Source organism: Monopterus albus, unplaced genomic scaffold (genome assembly GCF_001952655.1).
Source record: "Monopterus albus unplaced genomic scaffold, M_albus_1.0 scaffold60.1, whole genome shotgun sequence".
Taxonomy (NCBI): Eukaryota; Metazoa; Chordata; class Actinopteri; order Synbranchiformes; family Synbranchidae; genus Monopterus; species Monopterus albus.
In genome coordinates this window covers 2,952,264-2,968,563 of record NW_018127940.1, presented here as the reverse complement: position 1 = coordinate 2,968,563, position 16,300 = coordinate 2,952,264, and the positions used below count along the sequence as shown (strand labels likewise).

At 40.2% G+C, this 16,300-nt stretch overlaps 1 protein-coding gene across 21 annotated transcripts in view; it reads right to left on the bottom strand.

Annotated features, from left to right (window-relative positions):
• Positions 1-16,300, bottom strand: part of kcnma1a (potassium large conductance calcium-activated channel, subfamily M, alpha member 1a) — a 128,746-nt gene continuing 112,446 nt past the window's right edge. For 15 of the 21 annotated variants that reach the window (XM_020603193.1, XM_020603194.1, XM_020603197.1 and 12 more), the window contains 5 exons: positions 14,450-14,644; positions 13,912-14,030; positions 13,276-13,491; positions 12,198-12,226; positions 1-4,257 (listed from right to left, as the gene is read on the bottom strand). In XM_020603193.1, coding sequence (XP_020458849.1) covers positions 4,106-4,257; positions 12,198-12,226; positions 13,276-13,491; positions 13,912-14,030; positions 14,450-14,644 — 711 coding nt within the window. In that variant the 3' untranslated portion in view covers positions 1-4,105. Of the gene's footprint in view, positions 4,258-12,197; positions 12,227-13,275; positions 13,492-13,911; positions 14,031-14,259; positions 14,404-14,449; positions 14,645-16,300 lie in introns of those variants that run through there. The other 6 variants (XM_020603201.1, XM_020603216.1, XM_020603212.1 and 3 more) reach the window with 3 other exon arrangements.

The following is a 16,300-nucleotide window of genomic DNA, read 5'->3' as shown; positions in this document are numbered from 1 at the left end:
AAAAAAAAAAAAAAAACATGTACAATCTATGTACAGACTTTTTGTACAAGACAGTATATTTATCAGCAGATTATATTTGACAGAGTCAGGTAGATCAACTCAGCACCATCAAATAATCCATTTATCCATTACATCTAGAACACATCCAAACAAATTAAACTGCTATGTCATACTTCTCTTTGCTGCAGTGACGATGTGCCAACAACTATCTGTGATGCACAAGAGCAATGTCCTGAATTTTTCCTGAACTGACAGGCAGCCCAAAAAAAAAAGAAAAGAAAAAATCAACAAATTGCAACTTAAAAAATTGCTGAATGCAATTTTAATGTATTAAGACTTGAGACCCACCTCCCATCCCCAGTATTATATATTCTATCTAGTACAGTTCCCAGCAAATAAGTTATCTCCATCCTTTACAGCAAAAAAATAGATTAACAAAAATAATGCAGCATACTGTAACAGTAGTATATGATGCATCATAGCTTTAGATTTGTTCAGTGGACAACACATCTTGATCTTACAGACATAGGCCTCTACAGTATGTGCATCTTTCAGTCATCCATATCTAACCATAGTGATAACCTGTAACCAAGCACACAGCAGAGACATGTGATTTGATGGCTGGGGCTCGTAGCTCTGTGCCCCCAGCAGCCTCTCAGGCCTCCTGAATGCCACTTGTCGCTATAGTGGGACTTAATATGGGCCCTCCTCTTGACCTCCTGCACTGCCTGGCACTATACTGGCATGGAGGCACTGATTGCTTGGATGTTCTCCATGTCAGTACAAGACACCGTTCTCACAGTGGAAAACGGTTGGACTCAGCTCCCTCAATGTGAGCTTCTGCCCCTGAATGACTGAAGGATGCGTGTTCAACTAAACTATACATGGCACTTCAAAAACACTCTAAAAACTTTAGAGGTATACAACGCAAAGACGTAAAACATCTAATAGAGACAATAAAATATGACAAGATGTTGGAAGGAAACACATCTCAGTCCAGTGTTGTGAATAATGCCATCCTGAATGATCAAGCGTAATGAAAACAAATGCTAAATTACTTTGTGAATTTATGTTGATGACTGTTTGCAGCAAGTTTTAGTTTTGAGCAATGCTATGTTTAAGTACCTCAAAAAAATACTCTACACAACTAAGAAGCAGTTGTGACAGATTGTGACGTATAATGACAAGCTGACAAAATGGAATGTAAACCCTGTAATAACACAAAGTAATATAAACAGGAAGATTAAGGATGTTCTGTCTTTTGATAACCTTTGCTGAATTGGTGCTACCTTCCATCTTTGTGATGGCTGATATACTGGATCAAATTCTGCCTGACTTTTCTTTCTGTCATATACAGTATTTGAATAGTCTCTGTATCCTTTCAAGGATCTTTGATTTTCAAGATACATGTTTTCCAACATAATCAGTTTGTCGAATCTATGTATAATGAGTCATTGCAATTATCAAATATTAATAGTACCTTATTTTTTTGAGCTAGCGTGTATGCCATTAACGACCCAATTATACATACAGTTTACTCACCACTTTACTCACATATTTTCTGAAAAGAAATCTATTTGCTACAGTGCGACAATGATGTAATCACAGTTCAAAAGTTCACTTCAGGACAATGTGTATGAGGCTTCGGTATAGTTGCACCACACCCAATAGACGGACATTAAAGCTCAGATCATTTTGTTTGAGAAAGAAATGTGGTTTATATAATGGGCTGAATTTACACAAACATATTTATCACGATATTTTCATCTTCCGACATTTTTAAAATTTTTCTTTTACAGTCTATATAGGAGAATCGCTGCAATAAAGTGGCAGCATCTCCCTGTCATATCTGAAACCATATTTTATGGAAAACACCAGCACACTGTGCTATGGTGTACACACTCTCCTTCTACAGTAGGGACCTAATTTAGGTCAAAAACTTCTAATAAAGGTTGTTCAGTTCTGGCCTGTACACACAGAGGGAGCAACTCTATGATACTCTAATTATTGTTACTACACTGATCTGCTCTCCATCTAAATACAACATTTATCCCCCAGTACATGATTTCTTTACACCCTTCTTTCCATCAGCATGCTTGTAGTAAGGGATGGTTAGAAGTAGACACACTGTTTAGTAATGGGTCATCTGTGTAACTAAAAGAGGTCTCATGTGAGCTTCACTTCATTTCTACAAGCATTCAACACAGCCAAGCTGCCAGGCTGAAGATGGTGGTTTCACAATGCAAGCTAGTCTAAGCTTTATTAGCTCTAGAGTGATACAGTTCATTAAAGGGGGGTGGGACCTAAAAAGGGAACCTTTTTAGTATGATGTGAAATAAGGGGTGATAGAATCAAACATAAAACTCTTTGATATGTAGTTGTAATGAAGAATAGTCAGTTTTTTTCTATCTCTTACAGTAAAGTACTTTTCACTTGTCTAGAAAAATAAGTAGAAATTGATTATGTTTATGGATACAAAATTATGTTCAAATGTATAAATCCAACTACATATTTGTATGAAGTTTACATATTCGGAGTGCAAGGCTACCACCTCAATCCTCCATCTCACCGCTGGATTTGGATCTATCAGTGCCTAAACCTGTGAAATACAGGCTCCTCTCCAGTGTTGTCTTTAGTCTGTAGCACTGTTGCATGTCCACCCAACTATGTTTGAGCATTTCCTCATGTTAGAGGACTGAATACAGCAACTTAACTCCTGAGAGTTTTGAGTCGTGTGACATCTGGGTTGGCAACAAAGAACATCCAAGCTGTTTATATGGCCTCTGTGCCAACCCTGTGCCAGGCAGTTGCTCCAATCAAAGGAGGACCCATTGATGCCCACTTTTATGCAATATGTGGCATTTATTTCCTCAGATGTGAACTTTTTGTGACAGACAAAACATACACCACTCTTCGTTCTGATCCCAATTCTGCCGCAGATGTCACGGCAAAGTGTTGACGGTGGGCGCGCATCTGTTGTTCATGTTGGCTCTGCTCAATCATAGTTGGGGATTTTGGTTTGGTTTTTGAGATCCAAACTCTCTAGAATCTTTGACTGTTTCTTTATATCATTACCTTCACTTTTATAGCTAAGATCTCTCATGCTGTGCACCATCACATACTACTGGGGTGGATGACAGCACTCACCAGTGCAACACCAAAAGGACCAGTGGCTGCTGAATCCATGAAGGACAAGGCAGGTCATTTATTTGTCCTTCTCATGTATTCAGGTTGATCATCTGCACTGTATCTGCTATAGAGGGGTCTCAGGCACATATCATGCGGTAGGAGCTTGAAACAGAGTCATAGGCTTTATGATCAGACAAATCAGCAGAAGATGATTTTGTTCTGCAGGACTGGAATGCTCACACTCAACATGTTGAGTAGACTGTGAAGTAGCGGACCTTACACAATGACATAGTGTATAACAACCTAAGAACAAGATTAGTACTGTATGCATCCTAAGCCAAGCAGTCCTCCCTCCTTTGTTCACTTTTTCCATCCTTCATGTCCTCAGAGACATTTTACTGGAGTGGTGGATCTGATGGTTCTAGTTGTTCTGTCAAAAGAAACTTCAGTTTTAGTGCAAATCGAACAGAAGCAGACGGACGATATGAAGCTGATGAACCCAGCTGGTTTGACATGATGCGTCTAGGCAGATCTTTGGGAAATGATATCACTGCAACCCTCATCCTCCAGTAACCAGTCACCTTAGCCGTGGAGTCTGGTCACATGAAGAGGTGAACTATTGCAAAGAATTACAGGAAGCACTTTTTTTTGTCAACTCTTAAAATAATTCCAAAAAGTGCTAAGGGAGAGGGGCTGTACAATCCTTATTTGATTGTCATTATGTACATCTCTATGGATACAGTAATAAATAAAACAATGTCCAAGAGCATGGAAGTAACATTAAAGGTATACACATAAGAGGTCCCTTCCAATTTGGGTTCCTGTCCAACCCTTGATTAGAAGAATGAGTGATGAGAAATGTGTCAGTCTTCATCATCCCTGTCATCATCCTCATCACTTCTTCACTGGTGATCTCTTCTTATCTCTTTTGAAAGAGCCTACAGATGCCTGATGAGTCAGCAAGAAAACCTGGTGCTCAACATTCATCTTCGACTTCTCTGATTGGTGGAATCAGACTACTAGTGGATTTGTATTGGTTGACTTGGTTGGCCATGTGAGTGCTCATGGGCTTGATCTGGATGTTCCGTGGGTAGGCATTTTCTGGTTCATCTGTAAACCATTTCTTTTCTGAAGAGGACAAGGCAAGAGAGAAAGAAAACAGGCTGAGTTAGTTTGGGAAAAGTATGCAACATGGGATTATTTACAACCATACTGCCTCAGTTTAAGTGATAGACTTGCATGGCATTCTTTGTGATTATCATCAAATCATGAGGTCCAGTTTGAATTTGTGTTCTGGTGCACTGTGCCAATTTTAGGTTGTCATGAGGGTACGTTGTCCTCTTCCAGTACAACTGTGCAGAGTACAGTTAGTATATGGACATGATCTGTCAGAATTCCAATACATTTTTTGAGAATTTAATTGTAAAACAAAATACTAAAGTGTTACAGGGTTGGTTCATCTAAATTACACTGGTTCTCCTGGTATCCAGCATAAATAGTTTTGGTTTTATTCATCCATCTCTGAGACATTTCTGCTTCCTACAGTGAAGAATGGAATTTAGTATGTGGTGTGAACAGTATTTATGTACTGTATCACATCTAAAGAAACACTGTCACTGGTTTTAGTGGAACTTCTTTTCACCAAAGACTCACACTCTCACTCTGGTCAGAGTGTCACGTAAGCCACTGTGACACACACTGGTCGGTGTGTAAGACACAAGAAACCTACAGTGTCTACACATTTTATAAATTAGCAGCTCACTTCAGCAGCCAAATTTGTGTGATAGGCATATTTGTCTCAAAAGAGATGCTGCTGTTGAAATTTTAAACATCTCTTTTCAATCGTGTGAGCACCAGAAATTGAATTCTACTCACTCAGATTTTATGGGGCCAGAAATCTCCGCTCAAGGGGAAAACAACTATCTGCATGGCTTGTTACCACTAGTGATAAGCTAGAAAAGTTTTTATTTTGTTTAGTTTAGCTCTGTTTATAATATAGATGAGTTGCCCCTTTGAGCCAACTATTTAACCTACACATTTCACTAGTCACTATTCCTAGTTAGATTTACTCTCATGCTGACAGTGAAAAAAATTTGAAAGATTTGGATGTGTCTCTTTAGAGAAGATCTAAGTATTTCTGAGGAAAGGGAAGGGTGTTTGCCAGCTGTCAGAAGTTTGTAAACTCTCTCCCAGCACTTCACAGGCATCTGCACTGCCATTCAAGATGTCGCTTCCTTTTGGTGAAGTTGTAATATCAAACTTTAACTTTGCTATGTGGAGCAAAACTTGTGTGTGTGTGTGTGAGTGTGAATGTGTGTTCACATACATACAGGACTGCATGTGTAGAGATTCATTTGTATGGGTTTGCTTGTGTGTCACCAAGTGGGGCCATATATTACAGCACAGACATTTGATGTGCAGAATTGTGCCTGAGGTGAAGCAAGATGTCTGCCATCTCTCTCCTGAGTCTGCTGCTGATACGGTGAACTTAGTGATGTCGCCTCAAACCACCATATCAGGTGCATAGGGTTACAAGGAGGAAACTTAGACTCACCATTCCCCTTCAATTTAGATTTTAAATTTGTCACACTTCCCACTTTCATGGCATGACCGATGGCACACGGCTGGACACACTTTCTTAAAGTTGTGTGTATATGTAAGCAGTTTGGCTGTGTCAGGGGGATTTGAATCACCCTGACCTACATGTGAGCTATGATCTGGGCTTCTACAGTCAGGCAGCATGTCCTTGGTTACCCTGTTCTGATTTTGATAAAATCATAACCTACTATAGCCTACTCACTGGTGATCTAAATATCTCTAACTCTGGTAGAATCATCAAATAGCATTCAGGATGTGGCAGAGAGGGGTTTCTCTCTCTCTCTCCCTACTCAACTATCTTCGTGCCCGATTTGCTGGTTCACCTGTGTTTTCAGTTACTGGGCGGACCCATTACGTGCTATATCTTGGTGGTTGGAGCTTGATCAGATGTTCACTTCTAGCCTTTTCCCGGAACCTGGCGTTTGCGTGGTGGCGTGGTGCGCACCTTGGCGTGGCTGACTGAGGCATCGTGTCTCTCCATGAACCCCTCAGCATTGAAAGGTAGCACCCCTGCTGCTTCTCATTGCCTGGTTATAGCGGGCAGTATTGGCATCCTAATCGTTTGTTCTCTCTGCCTGTGGCACGGCTGGCTTGCTGCCATTCGGGAGACAATCCTCCAAGAAACAGCGGGGAGAGGGCTTTGTTCAACACTTTGAGGCAGTATTGGGCAACTTTCAGCTTGGCCCAACCGAGCGAGAACTGGACGAGCCACATAAAAGTAAGATTTGTGCTTTATTTGAAGGACTTAGCAGGAGACTTTAGCGTTGGTTACCAAGTGGTTGGTTTTACATATATGTGCGTCAGGTTGTGTGCGTGTCTCCGTTGTAGTGTTTGCGCAGAGCGTCTCCCGGCTGTTTCTGAGAGAGCCATCGGGGAGTGTCAGGCATAATATGGGTTATAGCTACCAGGAGACGGGCCTGGCTGCATGCAGAGGGTGAAGTCGGGTATATTAATCAGGGACATTTTTGGTAAATTACCAAGAAAACCACCTAAAATCCTGAAAACTATCTTAAGTGTTACTTTTCAACTTGTTATGAATCTCACCTATATAAAGAAAATGATGACTTTAGAGACTTTGGACCTTCAAACACACCACCTACCCCTACCTTGCTTTGATGACATGTTCAGGTAAAAATGAGATGGATAGTACGGGTTTAAAAACACACCAAACAATTCATCTTAACTGAAGAACAACTGCGTTTCATGTACATTTGTTTTTTTAAGTTGTTAAATGCTTGTATGGGTTCAACAGTCATTAATTGAAAACATTGGAAACCGGTGGCTAACTAGGCCTGTAAGGAATCTGCCACATTTCAGATACTCCTATTTGTAAACATACTATGAATTAAACAATTTTAGCCCAAATCTTTCCCCTACTAAACACACTCTCTGCAGACATATCCAGCATCATTTAGAATCCCAATGTCTTCACCACACCTCTTGGGGAACCATGCCCCACATTCTACAAAGGAGATCCAGGCCTCTGTGGCTGTGGGATCACTTTGTCTCCATAAGATATTTTGCAGGATCTGCAGTGATGCTCATTTGTTTGTTTTCTAGTGGATTATTTTCAGGCTTCTCTTTGAGCCTGTGTAATTAATGTGCTCTATTGTGGCTGACATGTACTCACTGCACCATCTTTAATATGATAAAAATACTAAAAATGTCTGTATATGACAGGGTGGCACTCGCTAGCATAGTAACTCATGATTTTAAGGCACAGGTAGCCTAGAAACATGCTGATTTCACTCCAGAACTATGTCCTGTTTTAGCTGATTTATTTATTTTTTGGCCTAGTTTAGCTGATACATGGGACAGTCACTCAAAACCCTTTCCCATAAAAAGTGTTATTATAAGTCTAACAGTTAATAAAATGCAGTGTCCTATAACAGTTGATTGATAGGCTCTGTAAATGTCAGCCTATCATGTCCCAGATTACCTGACTTCACCTTAATCGTGCTGCTGAGGCTCGCATCTGATGAGGTACAGTAGGTTCAGTTTGCTGACATCATTCAGCTTTTTACTGGGCTTGTAACTAAATGTAATGCTTTTCTTCTGGGTCACTGGTCTGTTGGACAGCGACCGAGCTTTGGTCCCTTGCAGCTCTTTCTCTCCTGTGTTTGATAGGCTGTGCCCCTGCTTCTGGTAGGGTAGGTGAATGTGAGTTAGCGTTACTACTCATTTTAAGTGCAGGTCCTATCAGTAATTTCAATGTTTCTGTGCACTTTTGTCGACACCGTTCAGATTATGTACCACAGCGTGCGGCCCATTCCAGGTCGGCCACTGCTCACTGAGTGAACTGCTGTTGTGGCTCTATGTCTAGGGTCTTCTGGTTTTAATACTCTGTTCTCTTGGGGTTAACCCTTGGTTTATCCTGGATGTGCTGGTTTACCTCTCATTGTGGCTCTGGATCTATTGCAATCACATTCGTACCCCCCCCCCCCCCCCCCCCTTATTTATCTCCTTGACTTTATATAGAGATTTCCATAACGCCTGTCCCTTTGAGTTCTCTCATTTTCATTACATTTGTGATTTCATGTTTGTCTCCAGGTCAGCTGTGGTATGTGTGCATCTGTTCAAGCCGCAGTTGACTATTGTGGTGCTGGTCCATTCCAGTGCATTGCTGGGGAGGCTGAAGTGAAACACTGGCAGTCAGAACAGATAAGTGCTCTTCATACTAATCAAGTATCCATTGGTATTAATTGATTGCCCCACAAATTGCATGCTATCACTAACTGTTTTGTCCTTTTTTTGTTTTCAGTTGAGTTGGTGGGCTTGGCGACTGGCGGTCTGCTCCTGGGTGGTGGTGATGTGACGGATCAGGATCTCTCCCCTTTTCTGTTAGTCTCTGCCACCATAGTAAGCCCTAGTCCCATCCAGGACTGTCTCCTACTACAAAGGAGATGGTCCCAGATGGCTGACCCAGAAACAGCTGGGAGACAGCTTTTCTCACACTTTTGATGGAGGCGGGCAAACACACCAGACACACATGCAAAGCCAACTACTTAGTGAGCACCTTCAGTCTTTGCTCTTGTAAAAGTAAACAACTATGTTTGAAAACAATTCCAGTAAAGCACAAATCTCACCTTCACGTGGCTTGTCCAAGTTTATTTTGGTATCTCCTCATTCAGTTGCACCAAGCAGAAAGTGACTCAATACTGCCAACTAGTGGTCAGGAGAATACCATCTTGAATGGGTCCAGTGGCCCTGAGAACCGGACCACTGTTGGGCAGTATTGTGCAAATTGCTGCTTGGTGCACCAGAATGAGAACATGCCAAAATACACTCGACAAGCCACAAGATGAGATCTGTGCTTTTTTGGAAGTGTTCTGAAATATTATGATTGTCTTTACAGGAGAAAAGACTTTGTGGTGACTAAGTGGTTGATTTTGAGTATGACCATCTGGTTCGTTTGCCTGCCTCCATTTAAAATGTTGCCCAAAGTGGTCTCCCAGCTGTTTCTGGGAGAGCTATCTGGGGCTGTTTCCTTTGTAGTAAGACGGCAGGGCAAGTGTTCTGTCAAATTACCTACTTAACTGTCCTGTGTGTGCACACCAAGGTTGGGGTTAGCGGTGTTTCTCCTAGGTTTACAGCTTTGGGTGACCATGTAGAGACAGAAATAACATGATGTATAAATAACATTGGGCTATTTAGTTTATTTAATAAAAAAAACAAGGTATAGACCTGTTCTATAGGAAAGGTAACCTTAAATGACTGTTGTGATCTGGTGCTTTATAGAAAATAAAATTAACTTGACCTTCAAGGGGGGGCAGGGTGCCCCCCCCAATTTAGTGGTAGGGGAACCACTGGCTAAAAGCAAAGCAAAACAGGGAAAGGCCTTGATACCTGCTGCTGTTACGTGTGGCTGCCATGTCATAATTCACTGAATTCATTTGCCTATTTTTGCAGCACTTTGGTTTGTTACAGATCCAGAGCACTTCATGTAGGTAAAAACACGAATGTTTCTATGACACAGTATTTAAGACGATCTTGCCCTTACGTAGTTCTGTGTTACTTACTAGTGAAACAGTATTTTGCTGATTTACATTTTTAATTTACACATTTACAACACAGTGTTTGCTTCCAGTGTGTCTGCAGGGCTATGCAGCTACATGCTTGGTCTGTAGTGCTACTGGCCCTTTTCTGTGTTTTGGGAACTGTTGCACATTAGTTACACACTTGTGCTTTTGCAGCCAACATGGAGGTGACACTTTGTCATGTTAGAAACATTTTAAAGAGGGATTAATTGAGATTAATTCAACGTGTTAGCAACAGTAAAATATTGTGGTGTTAATGCTATTTCCTGTTGTGTGGTTTTGCAGTTACAACATCCAAAAACAGCACAGACCTCTAGTGTTTTCTACTCTGTGAAGTGGCCAAAACTTCTCCTGCAGTGGTGGGAAAACAATCTTGATGTATTTGAAACAATAATGTCATGACAAATAAAGATGAGTTCTCTGAATAATGTGTTCTCGTGTTTTCTTTTTGCTCTACCTCCTGAGCCATAAACGTAAATGGTCTTATATTTGTATAGCTTTCACACTACTTGGCCATTCACATATACACACACCCGCCACACCAAAGTCAGTGGTGTTAACCACTGAGCTATCCTGTGTGTTTAAATGTGTGTGTGGGTGTGTCTGAGCAGTCCTCACGATGTAGGAAAAACAAGTGGGGTGTGTGTGTGTGTTTGTAGGGTGTGTGTATGTGTTTAAACCATAAAAGCCAATATGTGTGTGCGTGTTTATGTGGGTGCATGTGTGTAAACCATAAAAGCCAACGTGTGTGTAAATGTGCCAACGTGTGTGTATGTGTGTAAATGTGCGTGTATGTGTGTAAACCATAAAAGCCAATATGTGTGTGCGTGTGTATGTGTGTAAACGTGCGTGCATGTGTGTAAACCATAAAAGTCAATATGTGTGTGCGTGTGCGTATGTGTGTAAACGTGCATGCATGTGTGTAAACCATAAAAGCCAACATGTGGGTGCGTGTGCATGTGTGTAAATGTGTGTGTATGTGTGTAAACGTGCGTGCATGTGTGTAAGCCATAAAAGCCAACATGTGGGTGCGTGTGTATGTGTGTAAATGTGTGTGTATGTGTGTAAACGTGCGTGCATGTGTGTAAGCCATAAAAGCCAACATGTGGGTGCGTGTGTATGTGTGTAAATGTGTGTGTATGTGTGTAAACGTGCGTGCATGTGTGTAAACCATAAAAGCCAACATGTGGGTGCGTGTGTATGTGTGTAAACGTGCATGCATGTGTGTAAGCCATAAAAGCCAATATGTGTGTGCGTGTGTGGGGGGGGGGTGAGTGCGTGTAAATGTGTGTAAACCATAAAAACCGGTATGCATGTATGTGTGGCCTTGATTTAAGACAGCTAATTGATTAATAGTTAAATTATTTATTTATTTATATTTATATATATATATATATATAGAGAGAGAGAGAGAGCGAGAGAGAGAGAGAGAAATAAATAAATAAATAAATGCAAATATGCACACACATACATGCACACACAGGCTGGGTAGCTCAGTGGTTGGTATCCCTGACTTTGGTACAGAAGGTCAAGGGTTCACTCCACAGTCAGGGTGCCCTTTGTGCTACCTTGCGTACTTCATTGGTATAACATTACATAGAAAGGTGTTCCTAATATTTTGACCCTCTTCTGTATAGACACCTCAGAATATAATGTAGTCTAGTACAACACCACCTTTAACCATGACCTCAATAATAAACTTAGAATTGAATTCATACAGTTATGACAATTTCACCCAAAACAAACATTTTGAGCTTCATAAACACAGATGTTAAGGGAGAGGTGTTGCATTGAAGTGCACACAATTGTACAGGTGGAACTAGTACAGTGGCAGGCAAGTTTGTAATTTTTGTAATTAGTACTTTTTAAAATGGAATCATATCTCCAGGCTCTGTTATTTCAAAGCTGTGTGACCTAATGTTTAGGCTAGTTAAATTTGATACTTTCCCAGGAGTGAAATTCTTCTGGCTGACATTACTACAACAATTAAAATTTCACCAGCTCCTGCCACAAATAGGAGGGAAGATGTGCAAACACACAAACCTCTCACACAATGCAAACCATCTCAGGTTGAAATAAATTATAAAAAGGCATGATAAGTGATGGAAAGGAACAATGTGAAAGGAATTGTCTGGAGAAAAAAAAACTGCAAACTGAAAACTGAGAGGTTCAAAGGAGGGGGTGGGGGTTTTGTCTCAATCTCATGCAATGTGGAGATGGTCCTGCTCATGTCAGGGAGGAGGCGAAGCAGCAGCAGACATTTTGCTTTCTACATGAAAGCAAAACTTAAACTGAGGCATGGTTTGCTTAATATCTGAAAGGTATAATAAATAAAACAAACTCCCCTCATCATAACAATATCCAAAGGACATAGTTATGATCCAAACCCCACGTAAAGGTTGCTAAGTCATGCAGAATCGTTAACTTGCATACCTTGGCTCATTCTATTCATCCTTGTTGCACTTCAGAAAGAGAAGTAATCTACTGTAAGTAGTCATTACAGTCAAACAATTGACAAATCACTACCAGTCAAACTAGAGCTTGTGTATTATAACTATACCATACATCTTAATTTAAGATGCATTGAGGGCTTATCTACAGTTTGATAATTCTCGTAACAAATCTGCATGCTTTTAGAATGTCACAATTTAAAAATTGAGTCACTTTATTCTTCCAGGTGAAAATGGAAATTCAAATTGTATATTTTTGGGAGGAAAATGAGAATTAGTTTGTAGGTGAAAATCTTTCACCAAATTTGAACTAATCTTACACGAATAATAGACAGGACAGGAAATAAGAGCCTGTTAAAGAGGGCTACCAACACGGACATGCAATAAAGCTGTACAGATGTACCATGAATAACAAAATATCAACACTGCTAATGAAGGATGGTCTTATGAGTAACAGCGTACAAGTAAAGTTAGCCAAATATACTCTATAATCAATATGAGCCACAATAGGCAGATCACAATACACTGCATTCATGATCAAGACAATGGTCATGTGTGCTAAATGTGCACAAATAACCAATACACAACAGTTAGACAGCTGAATTTTAAGACAGATACAACAGGTAGACCAAACAACATACTGAATGTGCTGTGTTGTATTATGTCACTTCATTTGGTTTATTGTAATCTTGTTTCCAACCACAAAGTCTGTGCCATCCAAACAAGTGGTTTTATTGTTTATAGCGCCACAGGCTTAATTTGTAAGAAAAGAGTCTCCACAGACTTTGCGTATAATAAATGAGCCCAGCTTTCCACAAAGTGAGTTTACCAGTCAATGTCATGTAATGATTGCTGTGATGTGAGAGCGAAGGCCACATGCAGATGATTATGAAGAAAATGCACAAACACCGGGCATGGATGCAGAGCACAAATCACACAGGCACACAATCAGTGCATGTGTCACCACAACCTGAACACAAACACACACCTATAAAATACAGGTCAATATAAAACACTAAGCATGCAGACTAACATGCTACAGGACATGTTAGTGCACATACTTATGTTTGTCCTGGGTCTTGCTGCTGCGGTTCTGCCGGCTTGAGGGTGGGATGGAGTGGACGGAGGAGCTCTTTTTGCTGGAGGAATGAGAGGAGTGGGAGGAGTGGGACAAGCTTGTCCGGGACTGGCCTGCGTTGTGGTCGAACTGCATGAGGCAGAAGATCAGGTCTGTGGGCACCAGCTCAAACTCGTACGGTGGGTTTGTGATCACATATCTGCTCAGATAACAAATGTTATAGAAAAGTTCAAACTTTGACAATCCTTCTGGAGAGAACAGGATATTATGAAAGAAAAATAATATATATTAAATACTGAAAAAATGGGGGTTTGTTTACTTAACTGACAACTTCATCGCTAGAACATTTAAAGAACCAATATCAATAAATCTATGAAATAAAATAGATTAAACCTTTAAGCAATATCTTGACTTGCGCTATTATATAATTTATATTTTATTGCAGTTATTGTATATAATTTGGCCTTTTAATTGTGCTTAAAGGAATTTCTCCCCTACCTCATTTGGTTTTATGATTTATGTTAAGCGCTATGATTAGTCACGTACACTACTGTATATTAAATCCTATAACACTGATTCAAAATATTATTTTGGCACAGAGTGAAGATGTCTAGTGTACCGTTTTGTACACTGGCTCGGTGTAGTGAGATGGGCATCTCTTAATCTGTAGATTCCAAAACACAGCATGTTGTATGTCTTCAGCGCTTTACAGAATAAATCCCCGTAGCAGCCGCCATCCTGATGAGCAACAGAACAAAGACACCATCAGTGTGCGTTAGGTCTGCCTGATGATCTGGCTCTATGGCATAAATATAAGTTGCAAATTCAATGTTCTGCACTGCTCAGGGTATTTTGCTTGCAAGTGAATACCAACTGTTGGCAATGCAGACCATAACAATCAGCAGTGTTTTCACAATACATTATAATTCATCCAAAAAAAAAATAAAAATTACTTCAGTATAAACCTGGAATTTCTTTGGTTTCTTTGATGTTCATTGTTCTCTCCAAAGCACTCTTCCTTCTCCACCCACTAAGGCCTGGCTTTGCGTGATCGCTGTTCTTCACATCAGATTAAGGACCGCAAGGAGCGGAGGCAGCCAGATGTGTGCTGCTGGGTAGTTTCAAAACATGTTATCTCCACCTAAACAGCCACTTACCCCCAAGTCTGCAAATGGCCCGTCATAGAGGGCTAGCTGGGCGACGCGACACCTGTCTCTGTTGGCCAGTGTCTGCGGTGTGCTGTAGCCGCCTCTGAGAGCGTTCTCTTCAGCCAACAGACCCTCCAGCTCTGGTGTGGCTCCTCCTGTGACTAGCGTTCGAATCAGCGTGAGGATATTATCGTTGAAGTATGTCTGGGGAGATGACAGAAGGGATATCTGTAAGCAGATGCCAGTGGAGTCACAAACAGGGAGGTGGGAAGAAAACACAGCCCCTGTTGTGACTGGGAGATGAAGAGACTGGTCATGGAAGACTAGAGAAGACTGTCTCTTGTGCACCGTTTCTATTTTAAACTGCTTTAGAGGCTTGGTTCATCAAATGACAACTTATTTTCTCACATATCTTTAGTGTTATCTTGCCACACAGTTTTGGTTTTATTCACTAACATTATAAATATTTGGGGTTTCTGCTTAAACAATACAAAGGAGGTGAGTGGAAAATGTGATGTTCACAGTACTTATAAATGATATTTAAAATTCAACAGCAATGTGTCTAACTACTTCATATACAAAAGTCCCTATGAAAACTGTTGACAACACGCTTTTTACATTATTTATTCTGGAAAAAGTTATTGCACACTTTAAAATGACATTTTAAGTACAACAAGTGAAATCACACTCACCTGCCTTGTTTTCGGGTGGAAGCAGAAATCTAAGACCTGAACAAAACTATTTGCATGACTAGATACAGTACCACTATACTGTATATAAAAGTGTCACTAATATACAACTAGAAAATTGCATTTTCTGAAGAAAATGCATATGGATGCTGATTGCTGAAAGATTGCCCTGAACATGCTGAACATTTTGACACCTGAATGCTTTTTGCTAGCTGAAAGTGTGCTGAAATTGGAATTTCCCTATTCACTTGAATGGGGCAAGATTTTCAAAATAAAGCTAAATATTTCAAAAAGTATAAGGTTTATAAAAATCCTGAAGAGAAGTATGAATGTCCTTGAAGAGCTGAACATTTTGATAGCTGAAATTATGCTAAAGTTGAATTTTCCCATTCATTTGAATGGGGCAAGATTTTCAAAATAAAGCTAAATATTTCAAAAGTATGAAGTTTGGAAAACTTCTGAAGAAAAGCATGAATGCCCTTGAAGAGCTGAACATTTGGATAGCTGAAATAGCTGAATGTTTGCTGAAGTAAAATTTTCCCATTCATTTGAATGGGGCATGATTTTCAAAATAAAGCTGAATATTTAAAGTGTATGAAGTTTTGAAAAATTCTGAATAGTACTATGAATGTCCTTGAAGAGCTGAACATTTTGATACCTGAATGGCTTTTCTAGCTGAAAGTATGCTGAAGTAGTTAAGCGCCAAAAAACGTACGGACAATAATTGGAAAACATAGTATGGATGCTGAATCAGCATCCATACAATTAAATGTGCCAAAGAATGGGAGCTCAGTATAAAAGCTAAATGACATTTAACAATTATTTGGCCCCAAATGGGGGGGTGTCAGGCCATGTCATCATTAGTCTTCAGAGCCCCACAATAACACCATTCCTAACCTACCCTTAAAACAAAACATCCCTGAATCCTATCCTTACCCATGCAAAAAGCATGTAGTATGTGGCATGAAACAGTATCTGCACTGTATTTGCTCAGGTTAAACAGCAGCTTGGTGGGCAATCACCTCAGCTGTGGTAAAAGACCAAACTGCAGGCACATACCTAAACTTCTGACTGGAATTGCCTTCTCGTCTATATAAAACCTTTTATCTGAATGCACACCTTTTAATATTGAAATAGTCCTGGATTCCTCTGGCTTAACCTTCATTCTAAC